The sequence below is a fragment of the Erpetoichthys calabaricus genome, chromosome 5 (assembly GCF_900747795.2).
Source record: "Erpetoichthys calabaricus chromosome 5, fErpCal1.3, whole genome shotgun sequence".
Classification (NCBI taxonomy): Eukaryota; Metazoa; Chordata; class Cladistia; order Polypteriformes; family Polypteridae; genus Erpetoichthys; species Erpetoichthys calabaricus.
The window spans coordinates 189,791,000-189,811,977 of NC_041398.2; the positions used below are offsets into that span (position 1 = coordinate 189,791,000).

Here is a 20,978-nt window from a genome sequence, read left to right on the forward strand (position 1 = left end):
TCAACACTAAGGCCGCGCGAAACTGACAGCTATTTATATACGAACACAAAGTACTGAGAAAGTTCAGCAAACTACTAAAACAATCGAGAAACTTAAATTATTGTAGATAGATAGATAGATAGATAGATAGATAGATAGATAGATAGATACTTTATTAATCCCAATGGGAAATTCACAATTTGTGTGAATTTGAGTGAATTGAGTGCCATCTAGTAACCATTTGTAGAGACTTCCGCAAACAGTTATTACTAAGTGAGTTACTGGTTTGCATCAGGTCCACGTCCTATCACAATGAATTGAAAATGGAAATAAAATTATGAAAATTTTGTAATATTTCGCGGCGCCCCTGTGAGGAAGCCACTTTGGGAACCACTGGGTTACAGTATAGTATGTCTTGCTAGGAATCCTGGGTAACTGTAGTGAAGGCATTCTTTACTGAATAATTGACATTGAACCACTGTTCATAAAATATTTATGAATAAAATACTATGATTGAGAGTCTGGTGATTGGTGTTGTTAAATTGACCCTAGTGTGTGTGTGTGTGTGTGTTTGTGTGCGTGTCCTAACTCTGCTCTGCACTGGTACCCTGTCCAGTTGTTATTCCTACCTAATACCTGATAATTGATGGCATAGGCTCCAGTTGCCCCACAACTCTTCCCTGGATGTGTTAGAAAGATGGATGAACAGATGGCTATTATGAGTGTTCCGAATAAAACATGTTTGTGGGGAAAGTTTTACATTTGTATCTAAAAGCCCCTGACAATAAAGCCTGTTGGTTAAAATTATAATGCCTGATGTGGAGTTTTATCATACTATAATTACACAGCAAGATAAACATATTGAGGGATCACACTGCAATACACCGATCAGCCACAACATTTAAACCACCTGTCTGATATTGTGTAGGTCCCCCTCGTGCCACCAATACAGCTTTGACCCTCCAAGGTATGGACTCCACAAGACTTCTGAAGGTGTCCTGTGGTGTCTCGCACCAAGGTGTTAGCAGTAGATCCTTATAATCCTGCATGTTGCAAGGTGAGGCTTCTATGGAGTGGACTTGTTTTTTCAGTACATCCCGCACATGCTGGATCAGATTGGGATCTGAGGAATTTGAGGCCAAGTCAACACTCTGAGGTCATTTTCTTGTTTATTAAAACCATTTCTGAACAGTTTTTACACTGTGGAAGGGCCCATTATCCTGCTGAAAGAGGCCATTGCCATACCATTACCATGAAGGGGTGTACATGGGCTGCAACCATTTTTAGGTAGGTGGTATTTGTCAACGTTAACATCCACATGAATGCCAGGACCCAAGGTTTCTCAGCAGAACATCTCCCAGAGCATCACACTGCCTTATACCTATAGTGTATCTTCTGGCCATCTCTTCTTCAGGTAAGTGATGCACACCTACCCAACTGTCCACGTGATATACAAGAAAACATCATTCATCCGACCAGGCCACCTTCTTCCACTGCTCCATCCTCCAGTTCTGACTTTCATAATGTACCCAGGCACTTTTTGTTGTGGACAAAGGTCAGCAAGCAGCGATTCACTATGTGTACGGAAATGAAAAATCCAGTGCTAACCATAGTTAGGTACTGAGTGCAGCAAGATAAACAGTAATATAGTTTGGTAACACAGAATTATTTTTTACTTTTCCAGCTTTACACTTTCTCACCTGGTCAACAAAAAGCAACTCAGCTAGTATCACCTAAAACTAGAAAAAAATCAAATATCCTTCTGAGGGGCGATAACCTCATCATTTGGAAAGAATTCATTACTGTTTTGATGCTTTAATATACATGAAGGTCTATCTTATTATGGGCTCTCCAAACTGGTTAGGCATTGGGCTTTGATTGTTGATTATTATTAAATGCATCTTAATTTGTTTGAAACATTGTAATGATTGTATTTTTGGTTAATTCTATTTTTTACTTATTACAACATGGTCCTTAATAAGCTTAGTAAAATGTAAATAAACATACATTTTATGACCAGGCCATATTTGATCCCTGGCGTTACTATTTTGTGCCCTGCTGCCTGCTCTGCATTAGAAAGTGAAACAATTGAGTTGCAGATGAATGAGACCCTCACCTCTGGTCTATGGTCTGTGAGAATGACTTCTCCAACTGGAAACAGTGCGCTAGAGGTGTAAGGTCTTTTCTCAAAGTGCATGTATTTTTGAAGCCCCTTTTTCCACATCTATATATATATACAGTATATGATATGAACAGACCAACTAATGCACGTCTGCACTGAGTACTGGAAACAGGCACAAGAGACAACAAATACAGTATAGGACTGTCAAACAGATTTATGCACACATTCACTCATGTCACTGTTTCAGTTTTAACTGGGGCTGGCAGCTACAGTGGTGTGAAAAACTATTTGCCCCCTTCCTGATTTCTTATTCTTTTGCATGTTTGTCACACAAAATGTTTCTGATCATCAAACACATTTAACCATTAGTCAAATATAACACAAGTAAACACAAAATGCAGTTTGTAAATGGTGGTTTTTATTATTTAGGGAGAAAAAAAAATCCAAACCTACATGGCCCTGTGTGAAAAAGTAATTGCCCCCTGAACCTAATAACTGGTTGGGCCACCCTTAGCAGCAATAACTGCAATCAAGCGTTTGCGATAACTTGCAATGAGTCTTTTACAGCACTCTGGAGGAATTTTGGCCCACTCATCTTTGCAAATTGTTGTAATTCAGCTTTATTTGAGGGTTTTCTAGCATGAACCGCCTTTTTAAGGTCATGCCATAGCATCTCAATTGGATTCAGGTCAGGACTTTGACTAGGCCACTCCAAAGTCTTCATTTTGTTTTTCTTCAGCCATTCAGAGGTGGATTTGCTGGTGTGTTTTGGGTCATTGTCCTGTTTGCAGCACCCAAGATCGCTTCAGCTTGAGTTGACGAACAGATGGCCGGACATTCTCCTTCAGGATTTTTTGGTAGACAGTAGAATTCATGGTTCCATCTATCACAGCAAGCCTTCCAGGTCCTGAAGCAGCAAAACAACCCCAGACCATCACACTACCACCACCATATTTTACTGTTGGTATGATGTTCTTTTTCTGAAATGCTGTGTTCCTTTTACACCAGATGTAACGGGACATTTGCCTTCCAAAAAGTTCAACTTTTGTCTCATCAGTCCACAAGGTATTTTCCCAAAAGTCTTGGCAATCATTGAGATGTTTCTTAGCAAAATTGAGACGAGCCCTAATGTTCTTTTTGCTTAACAGTGGTTTGCGTCTTGGAAATCTGCCATGCAGGCCGTTTTTGCCCAGTCTCTTTCTTATGGTGGAGTCGTGAACACTGACCTTAATTGAGGCAAGTGAGGCCTGCAGTTCTTTAGACGTTGTCCTGGGGTCTTTTGTGACCTCTCGGATGAGTCGTCTCTGCGCTCTTGGGGTAATTTTGGTCGGCCCGGCCACTCCTGGGAAGGTTCTCCACTGTTCCATGTTTTTGCCATTTGTGGATAATGGCTCTCACTGTGGTTAGCTGGAGTCCCAAAGCTTAGAAATGGCTTTATAACCTTTACCAGACTGATAGATCTCAATTACTTCTGTTCTCATTTGTTCCTGAATTTCTTTGGATCTTGGCATGATGTCTAGCTTTTGAGGTGCTTTTGGTCTACTTCTCTGTGTCAGGCAGCTCCTATTTAAGTGATTTCTTGATTGAAACAGGTGTGGCAGTAATCAGGCCTGGGGGTGGCTACGGAAATTGAACTCAGGTGTGATACACCACAGTTAGGTTATTTTTTAACAAGGGGGCAATTACTTTTTCACACAGGGCCACAGGTTTGGATTTTTTTTCTCCCTAAATAATAAAAACCATCATTTAAAAACTGCATTTTGTGTTTACTTGTGTTATATTTGACTAATGGTTAAATGTGTTTGATGATCAGAAACATTTTGTGTGACAAACATGCAAAAGAATAAGAAATCAGGAAGGGGGCAAATAGTTTTTCACACCACTGTACATAACAATGCTATACAGTATTAGGCTCGAACAGACATACTGGATAACAGGCAAATACTGTATGATAAGGGAAAACAAACATGACACAATTTGTAAATGTCATTTATGCTGATTTTTGCAGTGCGTCTCTCCATTTTAATGTGTCCTACGCATGTGGCCTTTCCAACTACTGTTTTGCTGCCATAGGTGCCAAAATGTAGGGAAGCAAAATATGACAGATATAACTAATGTGTCATGCTTCCTGACAGACGTTGCTGCCTTCACAGATGCACAAAGCAGCAGTTTATGGATAGAAAATTAAGTCCACTGGTAGAAAGAGTAAAAGCACAAACAATAATGCTGTAACTAGATGCAAAACAACATGAAAATGCTGCAAATAAAGTATACAGAATTGAAAATGTTTAAAATAGTAACTTTCATATTGCAAATTACTTTGCAGAACAGAAAATTTATATGTAAATGCAACAGAAATGCTGCATAAATTTCACTATCAGAAGATATTTCTGAAAATGAAAAAGGTACCAACCGGACATGTATAAGCATACGCACTCTCTAATCACAAAATAGGAAAGGGAGATATAATGGAAAGCATGGGATTAAATTTGATAGGTACAAAATGTGACAGATTGGAACCTTAAAAAAATAGCAAGGACATCTTCTGTGGCTGGGATGGAGACAGACCCCTTTTTGTGCCTTATTGTCATCTACTTGCTATATTCATCTGTCCGGATTGGTGGACAATTCAAAAATACCAAACTGTGTAAATGCAGTATAGAAAGATGGGTGGTGTTGCAGATACTGCAGTTTAATCCATTTGTGGAGTTCCAATATTTCACTTGCTTGTATACTAAAATCTTTTTCTCCAAGTTATTTTTAAGTATTCTGTGTATATAAACAAAACTGACTGTGTCCATTAGAACTTGGCTAACAGGCAAATAAATAGTTGGTTCAGTCCCTTGCTAATCTTCTTGGAAATAAGAGGAGATCTCCAAATTCAGGAGAGCAAAGCAGACACATCTTTATTGAATATTGCAGTTTAACTCAACGGCTACTAATGGGCAGATTGTGGACTCGCCTCACGTGCACAAGACCCCAACATAAATTGTACAAGTTTAACTGAAACCCTAAATTGCAATTCTTGCAGAGGTTCCCTCTACAGACTACTTACTGCTGCAAAATGATCATCAGAATAAGGTAACATTCTCAAACCCACTTAATTCAGTTCAGGATTGGCAAGGCAGGAATCATCCCTGAACAAGGTGCCAGTCCATCACAAGGCCTCCTTACACACACCCACACCCACATTCACCCTGCGCCAAATGCAAACATCTAATGGATGTGGGAGGGAAATTGGAGCACTTGAAAAAATCAACATAGAAAAACAGTGAACATGTGGAGTCCACAGACACAAGAACATGGCCCAGGATTTGAACCAGCAAGCTGGACTAATAAGGCTGCAGCGCTATTCACTGTGACAATGTGCCAACCATCAGGCAAGAAGATTTGCTCAACTGTCAAACAATCAATACCATAATTAAAATGACAATGTGTTAACAAGAGAACGATTTATTAAAATAAGATCAACATGTATACTAGCATAAAGGGGAAATCTCTGTGCAATGAATTGTCAACTCTACAAGGATGTCTCAAACCCACTAGAGAGCAGAATTCACAGACATCTGAGTGCACAGGACCTGAATACCTGGAGTTGGTGTTGCAGTCTCTCAAGCTTTAAACTTTTATTTGCTCAGTCTTTTCTCTGATGTAACATAACAGGAAGCAAATAGAGTCTGCTCAGTCTCCTGGCACTTGTTTCTTTTGCTGGCAGTCCCAGACAGATTTAAGAAAGTTTTTCTAATTTAATTTATCCCAAAAGAAGTCAAGCAAAATGATTAAATCTTGCCTGAAGACGGAGCCTGAATTGCCTCGAAAGCTTGCATACTGTAATCTTTTTAGATAGCCAATAAAAAGTATCATTTTGCTTCACTTAGTCATGTGCAAATGCAAACTGGTTATTAGAGAAACCTATGTAATAAAAATGGGGTTTTCAGTCATATGTGAATAATATAACTAAAGACCACTCATTTCAATTAGTAATGGATATCAGAAACACCAGTAATGTCTTGGCTGCACTTTTAAATCATTTTAAAGGTAGCTTGATAAAAAAGGCATCTGTTTTTATCAAAAACAAGAAAAATTGTGTGTGCTGACTTTTGACTGGTTGTATTAAAACAGTATATTATTCCGCAATCATGATTGATTTAGTAAATTGGCTAATTCTTTCTAAATTTTACGTTTTTGAAACTTTCAAAATTTCTGCATTACGCAATACGCTGGGTATCTCGCGAATTGTTCTTTCTCGATTAATTTATTGCAAAGTTATCTATCAGAATTCAACCAAATCGGTCCACTGTGAACTGGCGGACCGATTTGACGTCTACCATAGAGCCTCCGTGCTTTGGCTGAACGCACCTAATATCGGAATTACCAAGTCACACCTTTATTTTCGTACCTGACGATCCAGTTCAAAGCCGCAGTAGTCCATCACAAACCAGACCTGCTCAAACTCTGCACTCACTCATACACAAAAGGCCAATTGTACTGTCACCTATCGCTCATACCTTCATGATGTAGACTGAAAGAGTACCCAGAGATTAGTAATGTCGGAGGAAGACATACACAGACGGAACCGAATCTCCCGGTACCGTACTGTCATTAATGGAAAGGTCGCGTGTCTTTAAACCCTTACTGGCTGTTCATCTCCGGGCTCGAATCTATGATCTTGCGATCATTCAAAAGACAGAGGCAGACCTTGATTTGGATGTACTGTACTATACTTTTTCGGTATAGGCTTTCAACACTACTTTAAAACAAAAAGTACATTCTGAGCAGCTGGCTGGCATATCAGTTATTTGACCAGGCCTGTAATTCACATATTAAATAAACTTATCAAATGCATTATCAATACCCAAAACGTAAAACACTGCAAAAAAACAAAAAAATCCAACCAAAATTTTAGAGCCGTGTCTGAGACATTCACTTCCCGCCCCAGTGCCCTGTAACCTTTATTCCGGAAGTTGACGTTCTTGTCAGGCCCCGCCTTCAGCCTGGTACTCGTAGGGTAGACCAATACAGTCGACACGCAGATTGCACTTACAGACAGTACCAATCGCTCTAGCAGCGTGCTGTGTTGTGGAGTCATCCCACTTCAGAGAGTCCATGTCGGGTTGGGGAAGCAAAGGCGTGCGACTGTGTCTGCGGATACGCACGTGCATGTCTCAGACCTCACGCCTGCCCCTTTTGAATGGCCAACGGACAGTATCGCGTGGGGTAAGTATGTGAGCTGCTGCAATACGTCGAATTGTTACCACCGTGGAGTTTCTTAAAAGTATGTACTGTCTACGTAGTCATTGCATTTGCCATTGGATAAGATTGTGTACTCGCGTTCTGAAGACATATAAAAAAAGCGGAGTGTACGTGGTAGTGATGGGCGGAGTGAAACCTCATGAAGCATCAACACGTTTAAGCAATTGTGTCGGAAATCGTATCGAAGCTTCGAAGCATTTGACAGTCATCTCTCTAGGGACACCTCCTGGCCATTTGTAGTAATAGCACATTTTAACAGTAAACTCTTAGACATTCGGTATTCGTCCACAATGCTCTATGAAGTTGTGATATACATCTTTGAAGTCAAAAATTATAATTGGCAATAATGTCAAGCATTGTAAATCGACATATGCGTAGCAAGTAATTATTCTGCAGTAATCGGATCAACGTTGACTAGATACGTTAGGCGCCAGCACGGATTACCGTCGTTTAGAAGTAAATGTATGCGTAACGGTGGCTTGAACAAGTACGCCAGTCGGACAGCGCCAGGTCTCGTGTTCAATAACAAACCTGGTCAGCATCTGTCTGGGGATTGCAGATTTCCGTTGCCTGATGCGTTTGATTGATAGTTCCGATTATGCGGTAATGCTCCTTGAAAACCTGGTTGGTGTTAGACTTCTAATCGGGAATTTAATCTGCATAATGTACATTCATATTTTAATTCCAATGTAAAACCAGCATATAATTAGTATTGGAATTAAACTCTTCAACCAAACTAGACTACACTTCGTGGAAATGCGATTGGTCCATCACTAACTGTCACTAAATTTTGCAATAACTAGAAGAATTGCTAGTAAAACAGTAATAATGTAGCTACAATACATTACACTGCCAGTAGTCTAATGTGAAATGCTCTTAAATTTGCACTAAAGTACTATAATGGTTTACACATAATGCAATACCCAGATGCTTAATTGAAATAACTCCATGGCAATTCATTACAGTTTCCTTTATCAATTGTGCACAAGTTTTATTAAAATAACTACTAAAATTCAACCCAGAATAGTCCCATCTTTGTAGAAGAAATGTGTCACTATGGAAAACAAATCTGGACAATGCAAAGTAAATTTGTTGCACATCCTACAAAAAACAAGAAAGAAAAAAAAAACAAACCACACACTTTCAGCGCGTTTGATATTTCAAATTAAGTTTTAATAAAGACAGTTTGCAATAACCCAAAAACATGAACGGACAAAGTAATTTGTACAAAACCAACCAGTTCTGTCCAGTTGCATTAATGAACGTGTACAGAGTTTCCTGCTAATGATTCAGAAAGTTAAGGACTAGAAAAGTGCTGGCCAGCGTACAAAAACTGAATTCATAATTGGAACAGGACTAAAACTAGGAACAAATACATACAATGTCTGCATAAACACAAATGTCCTCCACATCAAAGTCACACAATGCAGAGGATTTTTCTTCACAGATGACTCAGACTGTCAGATTACAAGTTTGATTAACTTTACAAGGAAAACATTTAAAAACTGGACTTAATCTGCATGTTGGTGTGCTCCTCTTTGCCATGTACAGAGTTCTAGTTTTGCTCACATAACACATCTTGTACAAATAACTACAAACTGTCTTCAATAGTTAAATTAATTTTGCATAGAGGTTGTCATTTCACAAATTACATTTTCTGTAACTGAACATGCTGTTGTTAACAGTCTTGATAAGAGAATTCTCTGAATAGCATTGAATAAGCAGAACCAAACCAAAGCATAGTAGTAAGATTGAATAGCTTTAGCAACCCTTAAGGCACAAAAACCCAATTTACATGGCAGTTTTTTTTGCACTTTTAGAAAGTAAGGGTCAATGCTGCTTCTTTGTATTTTTATTGTAGAAAACTTGATCAGTACAATTCCATTCACAAAAAGATGCAGGTGAACGTCGCCCCTCACACCACTTGGCTTTGAAGGCTCAGCATCCTCTGTGCAGTCATTAGTTAGTCACCTGAAACAGACATTTTGTATTAACATCATGCTTAACAATTGAGACCCATAAGTAAAGTATCAGGTATTTGTTATACCAATCATGATTTAAATGTTAATGATCCAATATGTTCAAACAAAAATATTGTTTAATAAAATTTCCAGTGTATTGTTATGAACAGTACTGTACATACCAAGAACAAAATCAGTCTTGTGGGATTCTGGCAAGCAGAGTCTTTTCTAGGACAGCAGGAGTAGCAGAAACCTGCCAAATAGAAACTATAGGATCGCTTAAGACAAATAAAAGTAGGCCTGTTTACTAATCTCAGCATTGACAACAAGTGCACCAAACCTCTCAAAGTATGCCATCAGGAGCCTTGTGACATGGGGACAATGCACCCTCATCTCCAAAGATGGAAAGACTTGGCTTGAGACAATCACCTCTGCCTAAAGTAACTGGCCACAGCAGGTCTAACCCACTCCCAACTTCAATTCTGTTAATCAGCAAAATATCAAGCTACGCTGGCTTCCATTAAAATTAATGCCGTCATAACATGTGTTTCATAACTACTGTATACTGGCAAGATTACCTGTATTTGTCCCAGACTGTGGGACAAAGGTTTGTAAAATGAACCATTGGTCCAAGCCACCAAATTGTAAACACAAAATGCAATTTATATCTTAAATTTAATACTACCTCACTGCATTTTCCCCAAAGTGGTGCAGGTTTACTTGTTATACAGCCAAAAAAATTACAAAAAAAACAAATTTACAGAAACACTTGTCTCTTAAATTTCCAAAGTGTCCGCCTCGTCAGTGGTTTTTGACAGAGTGGTGATCTTGAGATATTTGTTAGGCCTAAATCACTTCTCAAAACTCATCCAAAATGCATTGTAGTTTTTGGTAGTCCTGCAAAAAAATTGAAAGTAACAAAATTGCCATTAATTCTTAATATTAACAATAACTATAGTAATTTACAAGTTAAATTTAAGTAAATAATTACTCAGTGTAGACTATAAAGCTGCATAAAAAAAATGGACAAGGTTTCTGAAGTGAAAAATTGTGACCCTCATACCATGAGTGGAGTTAACTTAAAACAGTTACATTGCACTCTGATACTTAATACATCAAGATGTCAAAATGTTACTTAAAAAGTAACTCACCTTTATAGAGGGAAAAAACCCAAACACACACTTACAACTCCATAAAAACTGGAGTGATATAGTCATACAAATCCAAGAAAAAAAGTGTAGAACTAGAACTGCAGTTAATCCAAGTACTCCTTCCAAAGTCCGAGGTAGCCAAATACATTCAAATTTCTGTCAACACAACCATTTCATGTATCACTGGGATGTGGACACTCAAGAACTTTGGCCTGGGAAGCTTTCAATAAAGTTGGCGAGTGCAGCGGTTTTAGACATTTTTATTCAGAAAAATGATCTGCTCTGCTGTGCTGGGCTTCAGGCGACTCCTTTTTTTGCAGAGGACTTCCCCAGCCTTTGAAAAAATGCGTTCACTGGGAACAGACGTTGCTGGCAGACAAAGATATTTGATGGCAAGCTGATAAAGACTGGGGTAAACAGTTATTCTCTCTTTCCAATACAGGAGTGGATCTTCTTGTCTACCAAGATAGGCATCTGTTAAATATCTCTTCACCTCCACAGTGGCATCTGCAGTGGCACTGTGGACTCTTTGAGCCTCAGAAACACGCAAGTCCAAAAGTTGCCATAGATGGTCTGTGGGACATGCTACTTCCAAGGATGGGGCCAGGGCTGATGTTGAAGGCTGTGGCTCTGTTTGAAAGAGTACATGGTTTTATTCACAGTACACATTAAATCAAATACCAAAAATAAACATTCCATACAAAAATCACCTTGGGGTGTCACGTGCACAGAGTCTGGAGAGGACCGCATTCCAAGGTGAGTTGTCTCTCAGCCTCTCTGACACGGTCTGGATTGCCAAAGCCAAGAGTTTTGAATCTTGGGTCCAGCAGCATAGCCAAGGCCAAAACCCGGATGGATTCCAGTGTATGGAATCTGGAGCGTAAGCTTTCCTGCAGATGCACACCTAAGACAGAAAATAGCAATAATCAATGTTAAAGGGACACAACTATTCATTGTACAAAAATGTTTTTGGATCATCGCAGCTTACCTAATTGTATGGACTCCTCCCTGGTCACCTTGGTACTCTTCTCCGAGATGTTGTGTTGCAACATGCGATATAATGGGATCATTTTTGATGCAGACACCGTTTTCTCTGCAGACATCTCTGTTGTTGCATGTTTTAGTGGAAGGAGGAGGGACAGGCATTCATTAATAATATCATACACCCCACTTGTTAAGGGAACAACCTCTGTATTTAAATTAGAGAGGGCAGCACCAACTGCCTCACGTTGGTCATACAGACGCTGCAGCATGTCGTAAGTGCTGTTCCATCGGGTGTCCACTTCTTGAACCACCTTCTGCACTGGCCTGCCCATTAGCTGCTGCAACTCCGATAGTTTTTCCTTAGCATTGCAACTTGACCTAAACAAAGATACAATTTTCTTTGCTTTTTGACGAATTTCCTGGAGCTTGGGGGTCTGGTCAATTGCCTTCTTTACTACCAGATTCAGGGTATGGGCAAAGCATGGCACATGACGAACTTTCAGCAGCTGGGCAGTGGCAACAAGATTGGCTGCATTGTCAGTCACCATGCAGTGTATCTTGCCACGGATTCCCCAGTCCGTCATTAGCACACTCATGGACTCCGTGATGTGAGCAGCAGTGTGCGTCTGGGGAAATTGGCTGACACAAAGGAGAACTGTGGCCAGTTTGGCTTCAGCTGTGACATAATGGCACGTGACACCCAGATAGCCATCCATATTTATTGAAGTCCACATATCAGAGGTGAGGCTGACATAAGCAGCCTGCTTTACCTCAGCCATTGCCTTCTCTTTGGCTGCACAGTACTTGGCCTGAACCATGGCTTTTAGTGCCTTTCTGGTTGGGAGGATGTAGCTGGGATCCAGTTTGTTAACAAAAGCCTGGTAGCCTTTATCTTCGACAATAGAAAAGGGCTGCAAATCTTTTACGACCATGTCAACCAAAGCCTCATCCAGTTCCTCTTGTCTGCCTAAAAAACGAAAACAGAAAACACGCTTATTGCAGCAAGCAAACGGTGTGCACCCGCAGCAGACCTCACGCTCCAGACAAACTTTCATCAGTGCTGGTTCAGAATTGCTAAAATATGTGTAATACTATAAGAATAAAAATTTGTTATACCTTTCTTAGAAGTTCCAGTGTGAGCAGATACATCGGGATTGTCCTACTCCTCTGTAACGCCAGGATGCGTCGACCTCAAGTGGCGAAGCATTGAAGACGTGTTACCGCTAAATGCAAGTTGCTTTTTGCAAATTATGCATTTTACCTTTGAGGGAGATACTAAATCAAAGTAACTCCACACCAGAGATCGAGACCTCTTACGTGAACCTTCCATCGTATTTTCCAAATGTAATCGCAAAGTAGATTAGTCGTATTATCGGTATGTCTATATCTATCACCTCACTCGTCTCCAAAAAATAACCTTCAAACTTAGACGCATGCATTACTACTTTTAAGTTGTTTAGGTGCGTATTAGACTGAATTGGGATCAGGTGAGTGTTTTGGACACTGTGACATTCACAGGTATAAGCTCCAGGTGTCACTGATGTACTGATACGAACTGGCGCTACACATCCACATCATCACGTGCATTGGAAATGAGACGCTGAGCTTTTGACGCACAAATGTTTCAAAACGGCACCTTGAAGCTTGTTTAAAAGTGCACGTGAGATGATGAAGGGGAGGTAAAGCCAAATGTCAGTGAGATATGTCGTGTGTTACTTTGATCAACACTGTCAATTACTTCACCCCATGTTAGCCTTGTTAATGACGACCATGTAGACATCGATTGATACAGACGCTGACATGAAGATCTACTAATGCACTGGAAACAAAGAGCAGGCAGCTATCCATATTTATAGTAATTTCCAAAAAAATCTGTCTTTGCCAGAAACATTTATTCTTGTTTACCGTAAGAGCAGCCCATACTAATCATGTATCTTGAAGCATGCGCAAATAAGACTTGATACACATATATCACCTAACGTTCAAAGTACAAGACCTGCCGTTTACCTATTGTAACATAATATAGCTAATACAACTAGCTAGATCTACCATTTCATCATACACATGAAACAAGACACATATTTTCATTAGATACATCTTGATCACACTGCTGCCTCACAGTAAGGAGACCCGGGTTAATTTCCCGAAGAAAGGACTGACTTTCATTGATCTACACGCATACTAAATCAACAGGACATACATTTAACTGGGACAAGTCAAATTTAAGGCAAGTACTAAAAGTGCCAGAGAGCTGGCCGAATCTTGGCTATCAAATGAGAACGCCATCAACAGACACTTGGACATAAATCCAGCATATGTAAACTTAAGGAGAACATGTTCATAATAAATAAACTGTACACCCAACACCACCCCCCCCCCCCCCATCACACTGATTTAGCCCCCCCCCCCCCACGTAATGTTTTGCTATATATTGACTTTGATTCTTGTAAGTCTAAGCATTATCCTCTGATGAAGACCCCTGGCAGGGGTAGAAAGCTCAGGAATAAAAAGTACTTTATGATACATGATTCATTTTTTCTCCCTTTGTGGATCTCCAGCTGCATAATATATATATATATATATATATATAGTATATATATATATATATATATATATATATATATATATATATATATATATGTTGATTTCTATATGCAGTGAATACATGCATAACACTGTTCACTATAGAAGTGAGGCAGTGCAACACAGAGACTGGAATATTTATGAGAACAGCCAGAGTATTATGGTGAAGGAAATGTTTTGAACCATATTAGTACAGCTGTTCTTATGCATTCTAATAGTCAGCATTTTAATATGCAAAAATTTGTCATTTTATATTTTGACACTAAGTAATGTACTGCACAGTAATTTCAGTTGTGTTGATGATCCAGAAAGATTTGTTTCACCAATCACAACTCTGTTGAAATTTTGTAACCTGGTGGTGGAATATGCAGTGTAATGTAATTAATATAACTTCCTAACTCTTGGGTCGAAGCAGTAAGCTGACATGAGGAGTGGAAATGTCCTGCCCCCATGCATTGCGGTTCGAAGCACTGAGCAGACATGCGTAGTACTGAGATTGCATCCTGATGGGACGTCGAAGCCTCAGACATGCTGAGTACTGAGATCGTGACGGGCACCGAAGCCTCAGACATGCGCACTAGGTTAACTGAGGCTTCGAAGCCTCGAGCAGATTTGAAGCCTCAGACATGCGTAGTACTACTGAGATTGCGTCATGACGAGCTTCGAATGGGGATTTGAAGCCTCAGACATGCCTAGTACTACTGAGATTGCGTCATGACGGGCTTCAAACGGGGATTTGAAGCCTCAGACATGCGTAGTACTGAGCTCATGACGTGGCTCCGAAGTCTCAGACATGCGCACTGGGTTAACTGAGGCTTCGAAGCGTCGAGCAGATTCGAAGCCTCGGACATGCGCACTGGGTTAACTGAGGCTTCGAAGCGCCGAGCAGATTTGAAGCCTCGGACATGCGCACTGGGTTAACCGAGGCTTCGAAGCGTCGAGCAGATTCGAAGCCTCGGACATGTGCACTGGGTTAACTGAGGCTTCGAAGCGTCGAGCAGATTCGAAGCCTCGGACATGTGCACTGGGTTAACTGAGGCTTCGAAGCGTCGAGCAGATTCGAAGCCTTAGACATGCGCACTGGGGTAACTGAGGCTTCGAAGCCTCGAGCAGATTCGAAGCCTCAGACATGCGTAGTACTACTGAGATTGCGTCATGACGGGCTTCAAACGGGGATTTGAAGCCTCAGACGTGCGTAGTACTGAGATCAAGACGGAGCTCTGAAGCCTCAGACATGCGTAGTACTGAGATTGGATCATGATAGGGCTTCGAAGTCTCGAGCAGACATGGTCACTGGTTACTGAGTCTTTGTGAAGCCTCAGCACACTCAAAGGCATTGACCTCTATATTTTGAGAGTCTATCTGACACTTAACTCTCTAGTTATATTTTGTAATTCGTATTGACATTACACACTTCACTTAATATAGTTGAACTACAATTCAGGTAGTTGCTGAGAAGTAATTATTGTTCTTGTGGTTTGCTGTGATTTCCTTTGTCTGATACATAGTGTCAAAGATATATTGTCATATATCAACTTTATATATATATAAAAAGATTAGGTAAATCGTGCAACCTTTTTATGGAACGCTTAATGTTGTTCAAAACCGTATGTCATATACATCTATAAATATAATTGTTTTGTCTTCATTAGGAGAATACAACAATGATACTCTCCTGTCAATTAAACCAATTTAACGTGTATATGTCAAACAACATATTTCCACATCTGCCGCAGTAAGAACAGTAGTAGTAGTTCAGTTGTGCGAAGCTCGTTGATTATCTTGATTAGGTGGCTCAATGGTATCGCAACTGTGTCTCGGTAAAAACACCAGCGGTTCGCGTCGTCGATCCTCCACTTGTTTTTTTTTTCAATTCCTCCATTTAACAATATTTTCAGCTTGGACGGATAGCGAGCGAACCGAGCCGTCGAGGGAAGATTGGGCTGCCGTAGACGAGCAGGGGGCACACGTCCCTAATTATATTGTGTATGTAAAGGGTTTCACTGTAAAACGTAATAAGCTTCATATTTGTGTGTTTGGAGACCCTGGTGTCGTACTGAATTTGTATTGTAGAAAAACAAACTACTGTGCAGCATGCCTAAATGTGTCTTTTCGTTTCTGATCGCTATACGGCACTATCAATTTAAGACAATTCGCTATAAACAGTTTCAGCCAATCAGCGCCTTCTAAACATGCAGAATGACAGTGTGAACCTTTATTGTAGCGGCGCAGCATCTTCGTACAGTCGGTCATTGTCCTGTTAGACTATTTACTGTTAAGTGCTGCTTGAGGTAGCGTTTATAGTACAACAGGTAGCCTACGTAGTTCTTAAATTGGTATTGAAATGCACACACAAGTCTCCTAAATTATTTATTGAAATGCCTACATTTACAGTGTCCGTTTTAGGAAATCGTAGTTTTTACTTGTTCCCGTTATTAGGAATTACAATTTCTCAGTATCATATATTATTCGTTACTACTCGCGAGTCCCGCATCATTGAGATTCTGATTTATATTCGGTATAAGCAATTTTTTTAAAAGTAGCGTTTATTGAACTGACTATAGCAGACTTGTCATCTTCTTAAAATGTCTTTATTGATTTGATGTTGACAATCATAAGGTCAAAAACCAAGGAGGCGATGAGTTTGCACGGACTGTGCTGTTTCTTTTTTTTTCGTGACATCGCATCAGTAGAGAGTGCGTCAAATTAACAATGCATTCTGTCGTAAATGTCAGCACATACGCTTTTTGATATTTCCTAAAGGCCAATGTGTCTCAGTTTGCTCATTAATATATTTTGACAGTGTATTTTAGTGAGAATGATTATAAACATATTACCCATGTTCATTTCCCATGTAGATATGTAACGTTTGGTGAGAATAAATAAAAAGTAACAACACATAAAATAGTTATGTTGCATATGATTGACTAACTTCATAGTTTATCTGAAATGTTCTACTTATACAGTCGATTTATTTCACTTCTTAAGGTGTACATTGTCGGTATTCTCCATTGCAATTGCCCCCGAGTGTAAGGTGTGCCAGTGCAACTGAAGGGTGGCAGACGAGCTCACGTAATGGGTGACAAGGCACATCCTCACCCTGATGCCGAGGCTCTTGTCATGAATATTCCCATCTTGTGCTTTTTCTCGTTCCTGCCAGTTTACTATTATTATTGGACACGTATGTAGAGGGAATGTGTGTCTTATTTTATGTCTATGAAAGGAAGGACGGTAAAGCCTTGAATGAAACTGAGTGTTGATGCTTTGGGTGACACGACAGGTGAGGAGCAGGGAACGTTAAATGTGACAGTGACTGCGGGGGATTGTGGGACTGGAAGATGGTTTAAGAATACAGAAACGACAAAAGCTTAGTCTATCTGCAATTCTATTTACATCAATGATTTACTCCGTTGTGCTGCAGTTCGGAAGATTACTTATTTACCCCCCGGCGCAGCCTTTGATAAGATGCATTCAGAAGGAAAGTATGTTGCTGACAAAGTCAGGTGCTTTTTTGAAAGTTTGGCTCCAGATGTGCTTATCCAGCTGCTTCTTCTTGTCAGTACTTGAGTGATCTTTATTGTTCACCTCTGGATGAATTCACAAAGTTTCTTTACAACGTTTTTGTCTCATTAACGCAGAACTCCCGAAGCTTTCCTAAAATTGCAGAAGACAGTTGTGATTAGTTATGCAGCACACGCTTTTACTCACATTGCTTTTTGGAAATCAGTAATACAAATCAGCTACAGATCTGGGAATCACTGAATAGTAAAAACGTTTAATGAGAGTGTCTTGCGCATATACTGGTGTAATGACCATGTCGGCTTTAGTGACGCGTTTCTTAGCCTCTCTGATATGATCGACATGGCGTAGAGTAGATTCTGGATTGTTATAATACGTGCTACCTTACGCTAAATATGCTCATTAATTTGTTACAGATTCTAGGTGGACACGATTCCACACCAAGGAAAAAGGTGCCCCATGTAAATCGTTCATAATGTCTCCAAAATATATTTGTTAACTTTCAGACAAGTACTACTTAACTGTTTTATACAAAATCCTCAACATATGCGAGCCTAAATTAGGATTTGATCTCGGGTTGGCGAACCTTATCGTTGTAGCAAGAACAACTGCTTTTACGCTTTGAGCAAAAGCGCTTTAACAGACTAGTGAATGACCAAATCGACTGCTGACTGCGCAGATATCAATGACGTCATTACGCTAGCGTGACTTAAAATCACGTGACGGGCGCATTTGAAGCAAGCCTCGAAGCGGCGCTTCGATCTCCAGTGCTTCGAAAGCTCGACACAGTGTCGAAACCTGAGTATCGAGCGGCCCATCACTAGTACGTGGTCCAGTCCGTTTATCTGCTGCTTATCCATCCGTTACCGAATCCACTTTGATCTATTGCTCTGTCACGGGGGTCGTTTATCTGTAAAATTCGTGTACATTTTTGGGACCATCCCTGTGGCAGGACAAAAAAAAAATACATTTCTACAAAATTGATTTGTATTTAAAACGTCAAACGCAAATTTCAAGTGCATTATATGCAGCTAGGCTGGTGACAACATCGTAGTGCTGTATTAAAGTCATGACCTTCTCATATGTTGAATTGCATGATATATATAAAAAAAAACACATAATGAGAAAGACCTTTGAAACAAAGCAAAAAATGTAGCTGTCAAGGGCGTAGTAATCCGGTGTTTTGTGGAGCTGGCACGTTCTCCGTGTGCTTTCCTGAGTTGTACTCCCAAAACCCCTTTTGAAGTGCGGTTAGGCTAATCGGTGATTCCAAGTTGGACATCGCTGTGTTGCGAGTTGTCCTTGCACTAGACTGGTGCCTACTTTGTTCCAGATGCTGTCAGGATAATATATGCACCGATCAACCGCAATAGTAAAAGCACCTGCCTAATATTGTGTATGGGCCCGCATACCATCAAAGCAGTTCTGACCTGTGGATGCATGGACTCCACAAGAAATATGAAGGGTTAGGAAGATGGATGAATGGATGGTTATTAGGATTGTTCTAAGTAAAGCCTGTTAGTGAGGAAAAGTTGTGCTTGTATATAAAAGCATATGTCAGTAAGGTCTTATGTTAAGATTGGAAAGCTTAGGGAGTTTCGTAATTCAATAATTACACAGCAAAATAAAATTTAGACCTCAGAGGTGTGAAAAAGCATACTCTGGGATCAGATTACACTGATCATCCCCAGTATTAAAACCACCTGCCTGATATTGTTTAAGTCCCCCTTGTGTGCCAAAACAGTTTAGACCCTTCAAGGCATGGACTCTACAAGACCTCTGATGGTGTCCCGTGGTATCTGGCACCAAGAAGTTAGCGGCTTGCATTGGCTGGACATGTTTTTCCAACACATCCCATAAGTGCTCAATCTTATTGAGATCTGGGGAATTTGGAGTCCAATTCAACACAGTGAACTCTTTGTCACATTCCATAAACAATTTATTAACAATTTTTGCTTTGTGGCCGGGTACATTATCCTGCTGAAATTGGCCTCTGCCATCAGGGAATAACATTGCTATGAAGGGGTGTATAAGGTCTGAAACAAAATACAGAAGCTCTTTGCACGGTTCCATGCAAAGAAAATTGATTTTTTTTTTTGGCTTTAAGTAAAATAAATTGTTTTCTCACTGAATTATAGATAGTCTGTTAGGATTCCTCCAGCTGAACAAGATTTGTCACTGCACTAACAATATAGTATTGGAAATTGCTGTGAGTTTATCACAAGATAGTCTAAATGCTGCTTTAGAAGAATCATCCATCCATCCATCCATCCATTCTCTTCCGCTTATCCGAGGTCGGGTCGCGGGGGCAGCAGCTTGAGCAGAGATGCCCAGACTTCCCTCTCCCCGGCCACTTCTTCTAGCTCTTCCGGGAGAATCCCGAGGCGTTCCCAGGCCAGCCGGGAGACATAGTCCCTCCAGCGTGTCCTGGGTCTTCCCCGGGGCCTCCTCCCGGTTGGATGTGCCCGGAACACCTCACCAGGGAGGCGTCCAAGAGGCATCCTGATCAGATGCCCGAGCCACCTCATCTGACTCCTCTCGATGCGGAGGAGCAGCGGCTCTACTCTGAGCCCCTCCCAGATGACTGAGCTTCTCACCCTATCTTTAAGGGAGAGCCCAGACACCCTGCGGAGGAAACTCATTTCAGCCGCTTGTATTCGCGATCTCGTTCTTTCGGTCACTACCCCATAGCTCATGACCATAGGTGAGGGTAGGAACATAGATCGACCGGTAAATTGAGAGCTTTGCCTTATGGCTCAGCTCCTTTTTCACCACGACAGACCGATGCAGAGCCCGCATCACTGCGGACGCCGCACCGATCCGCCTGTCGATCTCACGCTCCATTCTTCCCTCACTCGTGAACAAGACCCCGAGATACTTGAACTCCTCCACTTGAGGCAGGATCTCGCTCCCAACCCTGAGAGGGCACTCCACCCTTCTCCGGCTGAGGACCATGGTCTCGGATTTGGAGGTGCTGATTCCCATCCCAGCCGCTTCACACTCAGCTGCGAACCGATCCAGAGAGAGCTGAAGATCACGGCCTGATGAAGCAAACAGGACATCATCTGCAAAAAGCAGTGACCCAATCCTGAGTCCACCAAACCAGACCCCCTCAACACCCTGGCTGCGCCTAGAAATTCTGTCCATAAAAGTTATGAACAGAATCGGTGACAAAGGGCAGCCCTGGTGGAGTCCAACTCTCACTGGAAACGGGTTCGACTTACTGCCGGCAATGCGGACCAAGCTCTGACACCGGTTGTACAGGGACTGAACCGCCCTTATCAGGGGGTCCGGTACTCCATACTCCCGGAGCACCCCCCACAGGATCCCCCGAGGAACACGGTCGAACGCCTTTTCCAAGTCCACAAAACACATGTAGACTGGTTGGGCGAACTCCCATGCACCCTCCAGGACTCTGCTAAGGGT

General features: G+C 41.0%; 1 protein-coding gene across 1 annotated transcript in view; it reads left to right on the plus strand.

Annotated features, from left to right (window-relative positions):
* Window positions 1-7,108: 7,108 nt before the first annotated feature.
* Window positions 7,109-20,978, plus strand: part of fxn (frataxin) — a 37,185-nt gene continuing 23,315 nt past the window's right edge. Inside the window, exon 1 of the mRNA XM_028802327.2 lies at window positions 7,109-7,318. Coding sequence (XP_028658160.1) covers window positions 7,208-7,318 — 111 coding nt within the window. The 5' untranslated portion in view covers window positions 7,109-7,207. The remainder of the gene's footprint in view (window positions 7,319-20,978) is intronic.